Source organism: Equus quagga, chromosome 11 (genome assembly GCF_021613505.1).
Source record: "Equus quagga isolate Etosha38 chromosome 11, UCLA_HA_Equagga_1.0, whole genome shotgun sequence".
Lineage (NCBI taxonomy): Eukaryota > Metazoa > Chordata > Mammalia > Perissodactyla > Equidae > Equus > Equus quagga.
Window position 1 is genome coordinate 18,454,175 of NC_060277.1, and position 15,925 is coordinate 18,470,099.

The following is a 15,925-nucleotide window of genomic DNA, read 5'->3' on the forward strand; positions in this document are numbered from 1 at the left end:
GATATTTTTAAAAGAAACAACAAAATAATCTATGCACATGCAAAAAAAAACGAGTCAGACTGGCCCAGGTTTAAAACCTGCTCATTCATTCACTGTGACTTTGAGTAAGTTACTAACTTTTCTGGGTCTCAGTATGCTCTTTTATAAATGGGAACAATAATTTCCATGATAGCTGAGATCACACTTATAGAGAACCCAGGATTATGCAGGAGACAGTTCATTCTTCCTTCTAATTTGATGCTGAATAGAAATGACTGCATTTTAGCAAATACAATGTACAGGCAATTTGCACAAAATGAATTTCAAATCATAATCACAATTGGTACTTTCACAAAAAAATTAAAACCTAGTAAATATAACAGTGCAAATTAGAAACTTACCTGTTCCTGAACATCTTCATGCTCTGAATTAAGAAGTTTGATGAAAATTGGAACAGCTCCAGTTTCGATCACTACCTTAGTATGTAGAAAAGTTCCAGATGCTATATTAGTTAACGCCCATGCAGCTTCAAACTAAGGAAAGATAAAAGTAGAATAAATGAAAGCACCAAAGAAATGTCAGAAAGGGGAAGAAGGGAAGGAGAGAGGGAGTAAAGACTGAGATGGACAAGTATGAAAGAAAGACGGGCCTATGATTAGTAAGATTCAATGTGAAATCACATTTCACAGATGAAAATCCTTAAAAAAAAGGGATTCTTCAGTCTGGCAAAATAACAACTGAGAAAGAACATAATGAAAATTTACAAAATTATGAATAAAAGAGCACATTAGAATTCATAAGTAACAAAACTCCTAATGTTTACTATTAAAGAGCCAGGTGTTCTAAAGCTAGCAGTTTGAAAATAAATTAGACTACTTAATAGAGGAATAGTATATTTATGGAACTCAGAATCATAAAAGGTACTTTTGTTTCCCTAGTGATCATCTAGTCCCACCCTCCTCATTTAAGAAACAAGAAAATCAGAAGTCCAGAGATTCAGGTGCTTTGTTCAATGTCAAAGAGTTAACCATTAGTAGAGCCAGGAGTAGAACTTGTGGTATTCTTTTAAGCAGCAGAGCCTCCGGCAAGTTATTCATATTAATTCAATCAGAGTTTGAATATACTTATATATGATGAATTTATAACAGAAACAACTGGGAAAATTCAACTTGTGGCTCCCAAACAATAAACCAGCAAATTATTGAAAATGACCAACAAATCCACAGGAAAACAAGTGACTATAGCTTTAAAAATATTTGACATAAATAGCCAACTTTTCACATTAAGGCAGATATCACTATGATTAATAAAACTAAAATTCACCCAAAAGCATTACTGAAAGGCATGAAAAGTACAGTTACTATTATGTATGAGACTAAGAAAAATCTCTAAGGGAAGGATTTATATTAAAAAATAAAAAAGAGATCACATTCCTAATCAATTGTAGATAACGAAATAAACTAAAGGACAAATAAAAAGTTACTCCATAAAGTTATTCCTGGTATCCCCAGGAGAAAGCATTAGTCAAGAGTGGTCAATTCACAAGACTACAGAACAAATAATTAACAGAAAAAGAGTAACAGGAGTAAGTGGGGAACTGTGGCAAACTGGAAGAGCATGGCTATGATTTAAACAAAAAAAGCAAAAAGGAGAAAGGGAAGATAGGCCCCCAGCCTGCGGCCTCTCTATTAGTTAGATCAATGTTTTGAACTAGCATGTTTCACATGAACTTGGGTAATATGGTATAGCATATTGCTGCCCCAAGACCATAGTGATGAATTTCATTAGGCTTTAATTACAGTGACTAATAAATGATCAAGTTCCCAATGTTCTTCTTCACTTTTTTTTAAGATTTTATTTTTTCCTTTTTCTCCCCAAAGCCCCCTGGTACATAGTTGTATATTCTTCGTTGTGGGTCCTTCTAGTTGTGGCGTGTGGGATGCCGCCTCAGCGTGGCTTAGATGAGCAGTGCCATGTCCGCGCCCAGGATTCGAACCAACGAAACACTGGGCCGCCTACAGTGGAGCGCGTGAACTTAACCACTCGGCCACGGGGCCAGCCCCTCAATGTTCTTCTTGAATATACCATGCTCTCTGCACATGCTATTCTCACAACTTGAAATTAATTTTCCTCTTTTCAGCCTGCCAAACTCTAATTCATTCTCAAGACAAGCCATGCAAACTTTGTGTAGTCTTCCTCGACTTCTCCTAAACACATAAGTTGCTACATTCTCTGTGCTCACAAAGCACTTTATAGTTATGTCATAGCATTAAGCATACTATGTTATTGCAGATCTGTTTATGTGTTTGTCTTCCTCAACAAAGAGTGAAGAACTTTTGCAGAGAGTGACAATCTCTTACTCAATATCTTAACTACAATGCCTTACACAATGTATGGCTCAAACTAGCACTCAATTTTATTTACTCATATTCACTCATTTGCTCTTTCATTCATTTAGAATTAAAGAGCCAAATAATAAACTAGGTATCAGGAAGCTTCAATTTTAGTCTGGACGCAGAGCTTATATATAAAGCAAAGGGACCAGATGTTATGATCTCTAGTCCTTACAGCACTAACACCTAAAGACTTTGAAAACCAACTGACAGTAAGACTAAAACATTAATGAAGTGGGCTTTTCCTCAGAGACCCTTACTGTAAATATTCCCAATAACTTTTCAGCATAAAAGTCATGATGGGTGACATTCACATGTGGAACAGATTCCTTTGCTTTTACCTAAAATGTGAGGACCTTTCCCAAATTATTCAGGTAAGTGGAACACTATTCTAAGTTGTAATTTCAACAGCTATTACTCGAATATCAGTTAACAGTTATCCATTCTGACTATACCATTGATAATTGAGCTGCAGGTCTCGTGCAATTCCTGATAAACAGATATAATTCCACCCTGCACTCTTACTTAAAATATATATAGCAATGAAAGGCAGGAAGAACAATCTATTTTTTAACAGTAAAATATTTGCAAACTTCAGTAATTTACTGTAATTTACAGTAGCCAATTATTTGGAAGAAATCTTAAAACTGTCCCTATGGTATAATTGAGAAGCAAGGCTCTTTTGGACAAACCTAACTTTCGTAACATTTTTAGTAAATTACACTAATTTGTTTTTTTTTGAAAAAAATAAAATATCAATAGATAATAAAAATGTTTTAACAGGTGAAAGAGTTTATACTAAAAAGTTACAACTAGTAAACTACAAGCCAAAATAAATTTAACCATTAAATTAACATTTCAGTTTGAGGTTTTCTAAAGGCTGACAACTACAAAATTTTTATTAAAATTAGGAATGATTTTATATACTTTTCCCAAAATTGTTTAATAAAATAATAGTTCCTAGAAGAAACTAACATTGCAACAACAACCAAGGCAAGACAGCTGGTACTACCTTTTCCTTTAGTTACCAAGTATTTACTGAAGGCTTATAATATATTCAGTTTTGTGGAAGTATGGCTTTTGCTAGAAACTTCAACCATATGTCATTTCTAGAAAGAGATTAAGAAAGAAAACTATACAACTCACTTGTAAAGTACAATTTTCATTTCTTTCAAGAAATTTCACAAATCTCTGTACAACTCCTGGCTTCTGTATAACTTGATCTATTGGTGGATTAGGTTCTAAAAATTAAAAAAGAATGAAGTTATTATACAGACACAAAAAGACAATGATCAGCTCTCTGCGTCAATTAACAGGACACACAAAATAACTCTTTCCTATGTTTTACTGACCAAGTTTATTTAAAACCCTTGGCTGGGTGCAACTGAAGAAGACAAATGTTCTCATAATTGCAATGCTTACTGCAAAGCAAATTATTTTTAATAATAATGATGAGAAATAATGATAAGAAAATTCTAAAATATTTCCTACACAAATATTTAAATTTTCTAAGTTGAAGGCCATTTAGGAGGTCACCTTCACAACATGAAATTATTTCAGTCCAACACTCAAAACACCAACTGAGGGATAAAGTTCCCACTAATTCTTTATAACACAACCCTCAGTGTCCAAGGGTGTCTCCTTCACTATCAACCATGAATTGCTTGTCTCAGCCAGAAGAGGTTTTATTTTGCCAGAGTATTATTTATTATTTAGAGAATGCTATAGGACTACCTCGAACTCTTGATATATGTTCATGAAATGCAGAGGGCTTTTGAAAATCATAAAATCTCTAAGAAACTTTAAAACAAAGATATTCCAGCTACTGGCAATCTAGGGACCAAGAACTCTTTCTTCTCCCTTAGCTTCAGCAAATGTATCCTCTTGTGGGTCTCCAGTAACTTCTCTCTTGTATTCCTTTGGGTGAGTTTCCTTCCCATTATTTATTTTCTTCCTAGAACATTTACCTATTTTGCTAATTCAATTGTCACTTATTATTATCATTTGTGACAATTCACAAACTTAACTTTCATAACTGAATTCTTCTCTCCTAGATTCTAGATCGTATTTTTAACTGCCTATTGGCCACAGTTTTTTTTCACACCTTCTTTAAAATGTAGTATAACAAAGATCAAACTCATCACATCACTATGCTTATTCCTTCACTTTGTCCTGTGCCCACCATTTGAATCCACTGCTGAGTTATCTCTCCACCTACCTAGTCACACAAGAGAAATCTCATTTCCACTTTGACTCACTCTTTCCTTAATTTCTGTTTGAACATGTTACTGATCACAAATAACTCATACATAAATGTTAACATATTGTATTTATTCAGTAGAACGAATAAATGAGTGGTAACCATCAAACATCTGCACAAATCCTGCTTGTTTGATATAAGAAAACCTTATTATTAAGCTTTAAGTAGGCTTAAATCTTAGAAATAATGTTCTCAGTTGTTAAGAAAAGTTTACTTAGGAATGGACTTACTTCTTTCTTTTCTTCTTTTTTCTACAAATTTGCTATCCTAACTTGATCAAAATTAGAGATTTCTGCCAGGTTAGTAAAGGTATACCCATCAAGTTTTATTTGGGTGTTCTAAATGAAATGCCTGGATTCTTCAAAATGCAAATTCCAGAGCCTAGCTTAAACTGTTGTTATAGTTATAAAATACCAACAGGATAAAACAATATGTATTATTAATGCTTTTACTCTCCACCTTTAAAAACATCAAAACAAAATTATAAAGTTGTAGTTACCACCTTCACCTTCTAGTTCTTTCTTTTTCAAAAAGAAAATTCTAAATCTACTATCCTCTTTTTATTTTTAAGGGACAAAAATTTTGTCTTGCTCTTTTTATTTGAGGGGAGAGACAGAAGAGATTGAGAGAAGGAAGTAAATGCAGGATTTTCTGGTTAGAGGATGAGAAGTGGGTAGCGAGACCGTCAGCTGTATCTATAAATGTAGATAGATACATATAGATAGACATATGGTATATACATAGACTTAAGAACACAAATAAGGTTTCTTCCTGGAGAATTAAGAGCAACACATTTATTGTTACTTCCACCTAAAAGTAAACAAAGTGCATTTAGATCATCAGCTAATCTAACAGGTATCATGAACTATTAACTTTCACATTGGCATTATATTAATTGACAGAATAATAGCCTACATATAATCGTATAAAGGTGATAAACTATTACGGAGGAGTCAATATGGCAATGTAATCATAAGTAACATACGGGAATATCTGCTTCAGCACTGAAAACTAAGCAAGAGTCAGCCACAAAAAAAAAGATTTGGAGAAATTTCTATAAAACTAGGATTGAAGAAAATGACAACTTGTGATTTCCATCCATGAGAGAGGCCATGATAGGGAAGTGAATAAGAGATTCTAGCAGAATGTCACTCTCATGACTGACATCAGAGGAGTTCCAGTTCTAGTTCCAGTTCTGATTCTAGCTCCTTTCCCATGTTTCCTATAGTGATGGACCAGGTAAAATTAAAGTCAGTCAAATATTGTTTTTAGGTCTGATGAATCTGGCAGGAACTCACATTAATCAGTAAAAGAAAACATCTATAACGCCTGTTTTATGCCCGCCATGGGCAAGCATAATCCCACTATGAAGAAACAGAAAAAAATCACTGATTTATGAAAAAGATGATACAGTTTAAAAGAAACAGAATACCCTGAGGAATTAAGGCAAATAAGGATAAAATCTTATGACCAAAGAATTTAATAATGGGGAAGCTGTGGTATGAAAACACCAGTGGCAAACTCTAACATTCTTAAATAGAACTAAATCTAAATAAATTCTCCTAATTGGTTATAATATAACGCATGTCAAAAAGAAACCTTGAAAGAGAATATGATCATGTAAAAAATAATTTAAAAATATTAGTTTGACTCAAAAATAATCCCAATTACAGAAACAAAAGCTGTGGAGCACAGTGAGGAAGAGGAAGCCATTCTTGACCGTGTAAGGATTTCCTAACATTGCTAAGCTACTTTAGCTTGGAAGATAGAGAAACAAAAGTTGTTAGTATGTATGAACAAGTACAATAAGAAAGCAAAGGCAAGAGCCTTGTAATCTCTGCTGACCTGAATACAAGATTTCTTTCATTTCTCACGTGTTATTAAATTCTGTCTCTCTTAGGAAGATAAGGCAGCTGTGCCAAGGCATTTTCAAAACCTCATCATTTCATATATACAGCTCAATTTAACTAGAATTACTAACGCTATAAATTCTATACATGAAACACAAGAAATTTTTATCAACTCAATATAAAATTGAACAGGCAATTATGAATTACAAAGATCAATAATTAAAGGAAAATATTCAACCTGAGTATCTAAAAATGAACTATTACCTAAGCATTGTCTTCTTTTTTAAAGATAATTGTTGGTAAGAATATAGTGAAATGAATACTTGTCAAACTGAAGATGGGAGTATAAATTAATACACTGTTTATTCCCTCTGACCCATCATTTCACTTTTATGAATTTATACTAAGGAAATTTTAGGTTGTACAAGGATTTATGTAGCATTGTTTCTGAAAATCAAAAACTGGGAAAAAAACTAAATGTTTGATTATGTTAGATTCATTCTCTAATGTTATGTTGTCATTTAAAAAAATCACGTCTGAAAAATATTTCTACAAGAATTTAAAAATATGTATCTCTAACTTTGTTTCTTGGTAGTGGGACTAATGATTTTTACATTTGCTTTTTAACATTCCTTTTTTTTTCCTTTTGGTGAGGAAGATTGGCCCTTAGCTAACATCTGTTGCCAATCTCCCTCCTTTTGCTTGAGGAAGATTGGCCCTGAGCTACCGTGTATGCCAATCCTCCTCTATTCTTTTTGTATGTGGTCACCACCATGGCACGGTTTGATGAGTGGTCTAAGTCTGCACCTGAGATCCGGGCCCGTGAACCTAGGATGCTGAAGTGGAGTGCGCCAAACTTAACCACCTGCCACCGGGCTGGCCCTTAAAATTCTTTTATATTTGCACGTATTATACAATCAACACATGTTACTCTGGTAACATAATGTTTAAAAAATAGATATTATTTAAAAATACATTTTAAAGAAAAATTAAGACCTACTGGCAAAGAGAAGTGCCTTAAAATAAAAAATATCTAATAATACTAAGTACAAATACTAAGTACTAAAATATCCAATAAAACTGTACTACAGAATCTTCTATTATCAAATAAGCATGCTAAAATAATTCTTGCCTTTAGAAAGGAGCTTTCTAAATTTCTGTGTTGCTGTTAGTTGTTGTTCAGCATTATTAGAAAAAATCATCTGAACCATATCTGCGGTAATAACTTCTTCCTAAAACACACAAAAGAAAATACAATTTATGATTTAAATATTTCACATGAATAATGCTTGCTGTATCCACTGTCTCTGAAATATTATCGGAGTATAGTCTGAAATACAATTTTGTAATATCTACCTCTGGAACAGGTACAGTGGAACTGATATCCGGATCTTGGATAGGACTTTCTAGCATAGCTTCATCATTTCTGGGCAAAGAGACATTTCTGCGTTTGAACAACTGTAATAAAGAGAAATCACTTTATACATTGAGCTTTCCATAAAACACTGAATTCCCATTAAATTTTAGTTTTCATTTAAGTGAACAAAACAAACCAATAATTTTATCATTTAAAATTCTAAACATTTTAGTAGTTTCCAATCATAGCAAGAAGACTCAAATTATCTATGAGAAGTTAAACTTTTTGGGCTAGGTTAGCTCTTGCCCTGCAGAATGCTTTGGGCCATTCTTATTCTCCATCTTTTACCAATAGCCCGGCCCATAAGTAGAGTACACAATCACATTTTACAGCATTTGAAAGAGTACATATGCTCACACTGGATTATGAGACGTCTAAGAATTTTTCTAAGAAAATCTTAAAAAGCAAATCTGTTCCACGGGCGAGATAACATGTGGTATCTTAACATAGTATATCAGATTAACAAGGAATAGAGAATACTCTCAGGAAAGATAGCCCTATGCTTATTAATTCAGTAGTGGATAAAAATAAAGAAAAAAACAGACCACAAGAAAAAAAAATTGTAACTACGTGTGGTGACGCATGTTAACTAAACTTACTATGACAATCATTTTGTAATATATACAAACATTGAATCATTATGTTGTACACCTGAAACTAATATGTTATGTGTCAATTATACAGCAATAAAAAATAGTTTAAACATCAAGTTTTATTTAGCACTATTTACTGAAAAATATAAAACTGAACCGATAGTATAAATAGGGAATTATGAATTACAAAGTTACTTTTTATTGAAAAGTCTGGAGGAAATGTTACAGCTATCTTGTTTCCAACTGATTATTTTTAAAGTAGTTCAGAAAAATCCACTGATAATTTTTTTTTTTTAAAGATTTTATTTTTTTCCTTTTTCTCCCCAAAGCCCCCCGGTACATAGTTGTATATTCTTCGTTGTGGGTTCTTCCAGTTGTGGCATGTGGGACGCTGCCTCAGCGTGGTTTGATGAGCAGTGCCATGTCCGCACCCAGGATTCGAACCAACGAAACACTGGGCCGCCTGCAGCGGAGCACGCGAACTTAACCACTCAGCCACTGGGCCAGCCCCTCCACTGATAATTTTTATTGTTTTTGCCATAATTTTAGTGCCTAGTACAGTTCTGAGCACCTAATAGATGCTTAAGAAATAGAAGTTAAATTCATGAACAAATAAATGTTTTGTTTGAAAAAACCAAAAAGGAGGAGGAGAGACATGGTACGGTCACTGACGGAGATTCAGAGGTACATCTTCTAAATCAAAATTGAGGAAAAAAGTCTGGCATCATGTTCTTTTCGATAGATAAATAACTGTTCTTCAATCTGTACACAGTTCTCTTTCTAATCATTCATTCAACATTTTTTTTTCCTGAGTACCTACTATAATATAGCAAGGACTGTGCTAGATACTACAGATAGGGAGACAACAAATCACAATCATATTTCTAAAACAGGTCTTTCTCTGCTTTCTTAATTGCTAGTCCTTTTCACATATTAGATTTAATTTGTGTGAGGACCGCACCCTCCTATTTATAAATACTTCTAAATTTAAGTATATTCTGGAATGAAAAATGTTGAGATGCAATCTTTTAAATGATTCTTCTATTCCTTACGTCACATATGCAAAGTTCACACAGAGAAGGCTGAGATCTAGATGACGACACTATAGGAGGAACAGTGTAAGGAGCACAGGAAGATGCCTATAACTAAATAGGAGCAAGAGCTACGAAACAGAAAGCAACAAATGAATATAAGCAACATTTTTTAGGGGGCAAATTTTACAAGGACAAATGGAAGTTATCTAAATAGGCTCAAGAGTAAAAATTTCTTAGCAGTGGGGTAGAAATATAAATAACATAAAACGTTTACTAATGAAACAGCAAAGCCATTCCTGTCAGTGATTAAAAAAAATAGCACAGGATTCTGCTCATGAATTTGCTGTTATTCCTGGAGTCTAATAAACTAAAAGAATAGATTTATGTATATTCAATTTCCTAAAACACTTTTTCATTTAGAATTATCCAAAAATTAACAATAAGAAAACTTTTAATATCTGTACAGAATGCTTTGTGTTAAACAGAATATTTAAAAACACCTACCTGTTCTTCCCGCTTCTGTTTTCGAAGCTGTATTCCTTCTTCTTCTCTTCGTCTACGCATCTCTTGAGGATTTAGAGCTTTATTCTTATAACTTTTCATTCTGTAGTTATCTTTCCCTGGACTAGCCATGGCATCTTAAGGTTAGGAGAGAAGAAAACAGATACTGGTAACTCCTAAGACTACACGAAACATTTACTCTAGGGTAACTAAATTCAGGGAACTAGATTCAGGCTCACCAATTAAATAGACCAACAAAATCCACGCTGGAAATTATGCACAAAGAATATCCTCTCACTCCCATATAAAATTGGAACAAAATGACCAAGTATTTTAGGAATGAACTACCAAACAAATAGATTTTCTAAATACAGACAAAGTCATTACTCTAATTTCACTGATTCTAAGATGCACTCTGCCATTCCTGGCATTTTCATCTTTCTGAAGTGGAATGCATCTTAAAATCACCGTCAGCTAGGAAATAATCCTGAGATCGTTGGGTAAAAATCTTCTAAATTACAGTTTCAGGCAAGATCAGGAAACAGCCATCACTGAAGCATTTTATCTTCAGTCGAATATGGTATTAGGCTTCAATAAGTACACCTCAAATATTTACTGAGTGTGCCTGAACAAGAGGATGCACGGCAGAAGGGACAGAAGATAAAGCTAGAAAGGTAGATAAGATCACATACAGGTCCCGCAATCTGGTTGAGAAATTTAGACTTGACCCTAAGGAATAGAATTAAAGAAATTAAAGACACAGTTGTTTCAAATGTTGATGATGAAGCCCTAAACTAAATTAGTAGTTGCATTGGAAATACAGAAGATAGACTGGATTCCAAAAACACTTCTGAAATTAGTTCAATAAGAATTAGAGGCCAAATGAATATAAGACATAGTGGTGAAGAAGAAAATGGAGTTGAGGATGACTCCATGGTTTTTCATCTTCAGCTATTATTTCAGTATGATGCCAAATAACCCAAGGCAAGGAATACAGATGGAGGATCAGAGTGGTGGTTTTGTTTGCTTGCCTGCTTGTTTATGAGACAAGAATAATGAATTAAATTGTTTTATTTTTTAATTTACACACAGTAAAAATCACTCTTTTGGTATACAGGCATATAACCATCACAATCAAGACACAGAACAGTTCCATCAACCCCAAGACTTCCTCATGCTGCTCCCATTAGCCCTCTCCCACCCTTAATACCTGGCAACCAAAGATTTGTTTTCCATCTCTATAGTTCTGCCTTTTCCTGAATTTCAAAGAATGGAATAATACAGCATGTAGTCTTCAGCTGGCTTCTTCCATTTAGTATAATGTATCTGTGAGTCATCCATGTTGTGGCATTCATCAATAGTTTCTTCCTTATTGTTGAGTAGTAGTCTATTGTATGGATATACCACGGTTTACCCATTCATTAGTTGAAAGGCATTTACGTTGTTTCTAGTTTTAGGCAGGAATAAGTCTGCTATAAACATTCATGCACAGGTCTGCGTGTACATGTAAGTTTTCACTTCTCTTGGAAATATCTAGGAGTAGAACTGATGGGTAATACGGCAAGGACATGGTTCACATTTCACAAGAAATTGGCAAACTTCTTTGAAAATTCCACCTGTGCCCCCAACCAACATACACACTAGACTACTTCTAAGACCATTAATCTAGGTGACTGCATTAAAACCTTTCAACATAAATACATTAACCAAATAAATCTAGCCCCCAAAACGCAATTAACATGTGTTCCTTATCTTCTATGGTACTAACTTCTTGCCTGTTATTTAACACCTGCATCCTCACCGCAGTTGCTTTAAAGGGGATGTGTTGAGTCCAACGAAAAAGATCTCTAAGGGTGCCTCACCCAATGAGATTGTTTTATTCTCTGGAAAATAACGTTAAAGACTGTACTTCAAAGGCTGCTGTCTCATACAGGTTATTTTAAATATAGGAAATGCTATTCAGACACTTTAAAGTTGTAGAAGAGAGGAAACTTTTTTCATAAGCTTATTTTTCACCCAACTCTTTGAAAAACTGAGTTGAGGTTAGGCACATAACTGGAATCTGAACTTTTCCTAATATCTATTAATGGAATTTCTTGTGCCCCTAAAACCTCCCTTTCTACGGCTTTGGGTGCCTATTAGTAAAATTACAAGACCATACAAAAGGGGAAATAACGCCGACTAGAACCCTTGCAACCAAACAAGCAGGACTTACAGATCTAAAGGACAGAGCTGTTTCTTGTTTACCAAGAAAGAAAATCACTTTCCTACAAAATACGAATCATTGAGTGTTGTAATTAAGAGGCATCAAGTCAGAAGCTTTTTTTTAATGTGTTCAAAAAGCCAAAGAGTAAATGCCAATGTCTGTATTCTTCTGAAGTATCATCATCCCGTTTCACAGCTTTCAAATGCTTTAATCTCTTATGCATTATCGAGGAAACACTATTAACTATTCATCTTGGAAGGGAGGTGACGGACTAAGTCTCACCCCGCTTGCCGGCGTCGGGACTGAGCTCTCCGAGGCACCTGCCTCCCGGCGGAGGGCAGGCCCCGGGGCCGAACCTGCCTAATTCTGGCCACCGTGCAACTTCTAATAAGCGGCCGGCCGCGGACAGACGCTGACTCCCAGGAGCGAGCGGCAGCGTTTGGCAAGACCATGTACCGAGAGAAGGAGAAACGGTGAAGCAGGGCGGCTGGAGGATGAGACCGGCTGCCTAAAACTCCTTCCGAGGACCAGCCTGCCTGTCCGAGCATCTGGACTCCCCGCGCCTTCGCGTCCGCAAGGGAAAGGTCCGGCTGCCACGCCCCCATCACCGCCGTCGCCCTGAGGCGAACCTAAGAAAACCACGGCCACGGCCTGCTCCTGAACCTTTTGCAAGGAAGGGGGTGAATAAAAACAGTGGCCCCAGGAGCCAGTAGCTCCCCCAGGGACCAAACCCGAGGCCCACCCAACCTGGGGTGTGTCACTCCCACTTACCCATTAATGTGGCACTAACCCGGGCCCCGACTTCCCAGCCCCCGACTGCGGCGTCTGCTGCAGGTAACAGGGGCGTCGCCACTCCCGCCCCTAGCGTGGAGAGCAGCGACCAGGTTCGCAATTCAAGATGGCGGCCACCTGCGCCCCTTCCCCGAGACCCCGAGGTTCCTCTCCCAGAAGCCCTTGCACGCGGCGACTGCGGCGACCGCGGCGGCGGCAGCGGCGGCTGCACAGATCGGCGGAGGGGCGGAGAGAAGCCCGCGCCCTAGCCCCACCCACCGAAGGAGGAGCCGGCGCCTGCACCGACTCCGGTATTTTAACCCGGCGCAGGCGCTGTGGCAGGAGCGTGTCCTACCGTCTTAGTCCTCCGTGGAGTTCTCATTCACTCATCGTTCGTTCGTTCGTTCATTCATTCATTCTACAACCTAGTATTGATTGAGGGCCTAATCTGTGCCAGGCACTGTTTTAGGTATTGGAGCTACAACATTTTACACAACGGATAAAAATCCCAACCTCGTCGAATTTTACCGAGGCTCTTTCCCTTTTCATCTTCATTAACTTTTTCCCATATGCTCTGCTCCTTTGTTTCAAGCTTTTCACTTTGCCATTTATTTATAATATTGGATTCTATATGAAATCTGTGGATTTCGGACAAAAAAGTAGTCACTGATACATGGAATGAATAACTCCAGATAAAGTGCTGTAAATTACAACACACGTATAACCTTGTAATTCACCCTGGAGTTCAACAAACAGTATTGAAAACAGACTGTTTTCCAGATGCAATGCGAGGCACAGAAAATACAAGGTTGACACGTGACTCCTGTCCCGAAGAAGCTCCTATTTTCCATCTCTTGTTCTTTTTGTTCTCTTTTCTGAGAAATTTCTTGAGTTATCTTTCAGCTCTCTATTGAGATATATATATATATATATATATATGTAAATCAACTGGTATATATAAAATGTATTTTAATCTTGCTGTTGTATTTTTTAATCTCAAGAGCTATTTCCTATTTTTAATTCAGGATTAAATATCTTTTCTTCTCTCTCTGAGGATATTGATTGTAGTTTCCTTGAAGTTTTTCTTCCTCTTTCATTCATTGTCTATTTCTTCAGAGTTCTTTTTTTTTTTTCTTTTTGATCATTTTGGTTTTCACCTTTCCTGCCACAGGCTGTACTCAAATGCCTGGTGATCACTGAGTATGCATTCGTATTTAAGACTGAGACACTACAGAAACCTATTGTAAGCCTGTGGATCAGTGGGGTTTGTTTACTCGCCATCAGTCGTTGACCTCCCTACGGGCTGAAAACATGGGATCTTGGCTTTTTCACTGGAGGACTTTCTAAAAGTCATTATTTGTAGGTCTTTTCTCTTGAACCAATGGTTTTCCCTAGAGAAGAATTTTCCAATATCCTGCCTTCCAAGCACACTCAGATATCAGAATGCGTTGGGGGAAAATGGCTAGGGGCCTCATAATTCCCAATTTAGTTCTCACTGTTGCCCATTTTCAGTGCAACACCTTGACCCCCACACTTAGTTGTGCATTTCTGACTTGACAGCCTCTCCAGTTCATTTTCTTCATACACTAAACCTGTAGCCTTCCATCTAGGAGGGAAAAATGAGTCACTTAGCAACCTTGTGATGGAGGAAATACGTGGGTATAGTTCTAACTGCTTCTTATTCACACTTTCAGCAAAATGTTCCTCATTTCAAGCCCAAATTTAATATCTTTTTCAGAAGTATCTAGTCTTTAATTTCTGAACATTTCCAGAGTTTTCGTGCATGAATTAACTTGTTTTTTGTTGACTACTGTTGTTAGCTAAGTTAGTTACTTCTCATCCATCCTTTTTCTAGTTTTCAAAATCTGTTAGTCTCATTAATGTTTATTATTATATTTGTTCATCATTTTAGTAGATTTTGAAAGGCGAGGAATATAAATACATGTTCAATCTGCCCTGTTTAACCACTCAGCCCCCAGAGTGATTTTCCTTTTTTATTTTTTGCTGAGGAAGATTCGCCCTGAGCTAACATCTGTTGCCAATCTTCCTTTTTTTTTTTTTTTTTGTATGTAAGCTGCTGCCACAGCATGGCCACTGATGAGCAGTATAGGTCCGCTCCTGGGAACCAAACCCAGGCTGCTGGAGCAGAGTGCTCCAAACTTAACCACTAGGCAACCAGTGCTGGTCCCAGGATGATTTTTAAAAATATACTGTACATCATTAGATGATGCCACTCTCCTACTTAAATACTCCAGTAGCTTTCTACAAAGCCCTACATGATTTGGCCCCTATCTACAACTCTGACTGCATATTAACCACTCTTTCTTTTAGAACATTATACTCAGGTCGCAAATGTTCTTTTTACTCCAGCCTTAGAGTCTTTGTTCTTATTTTCTCTTCTTGGAACGTTCTTCCTCCATTTGGTGCAAGGTTTGTTCATTAGTACACTCACCTCCTCAGAGAGACCTTTTCTAACTACATTAGTCCTCTCTATAAATAACTCAGTTTTATGTCCTTCATAGCACTTATCATGATCAATTTATTTACTTGTTTATTTTTTCTCTGCCTCACTAGAATGTAAGTTTCAAACGGCCCACGTATTTTGATTACTGCTGCAACCCCAGTTCCCAGCAGAATGCCTTTCTAATAGACACTCATTAGATATTCATTGAATGAAATAAGGGCTGAACCTTATAAGGTACGTGTGATCTTGTAACTTTGAGGCAAGAACCTGGCTTGGTTATCCTCCATCTGCAGAGCATAGTTTGGAGTTTGACACCAAGGGGCATTATAAGCCCTTTAGTGATAATAGGATAGAATGCTACTGGGTCAGGCCCTAGACAAACGGTAATGTGGACTCGTGTAATGCCCTAGGACTAGCCCTAGGAATTCATTCAGAAAGACCACAGAGCCTAGCGTCT

General features: G+C 36.5%; 1 protein-coding gene across 1 annotated transcript in view; it reads right to left on the minus strand.

The window, feature by feature from the left end:
- KPNA5 (karyopherin subunit alpha 5) overlaps window positions 1–13,154 on the minus strand; it is a 42,367-nt gene extending 29,213 nt beyond the window's left edge. The window contains exons 1-6 of the mRNA XM_046675196.1: window positions 13,005–13,154; window positions 10,031–10,164; window positions 7,839–7,940; window positions 7,615–7,714; window positions 3,519–3,613; window positions 381–512 (exon numbers count right to left, since the gene is read on the minus strand). Coding sequence (XP_046531152.1) covers window positions 381–512; window positions 3,519–3,613; window positions 7,615–7,714; window positions 7,839–7,940; window positions 10,031–10,164; window positions 13,005–13,008 — 567 coding nt within the window. The 5' untranslated portion in view covers window positions 13,009–13,154. The remainder of the gene's footprint in view (window positions 1–380; window positions 513–3,518; window positions 3,614–7,614; window positions 7,715–7,838; window positions 7,941–10,030; window positions 10,165–13,004) is intronic.
- Window positions 13,155–15,925: the final 2,771 nt, after the last annotated feature.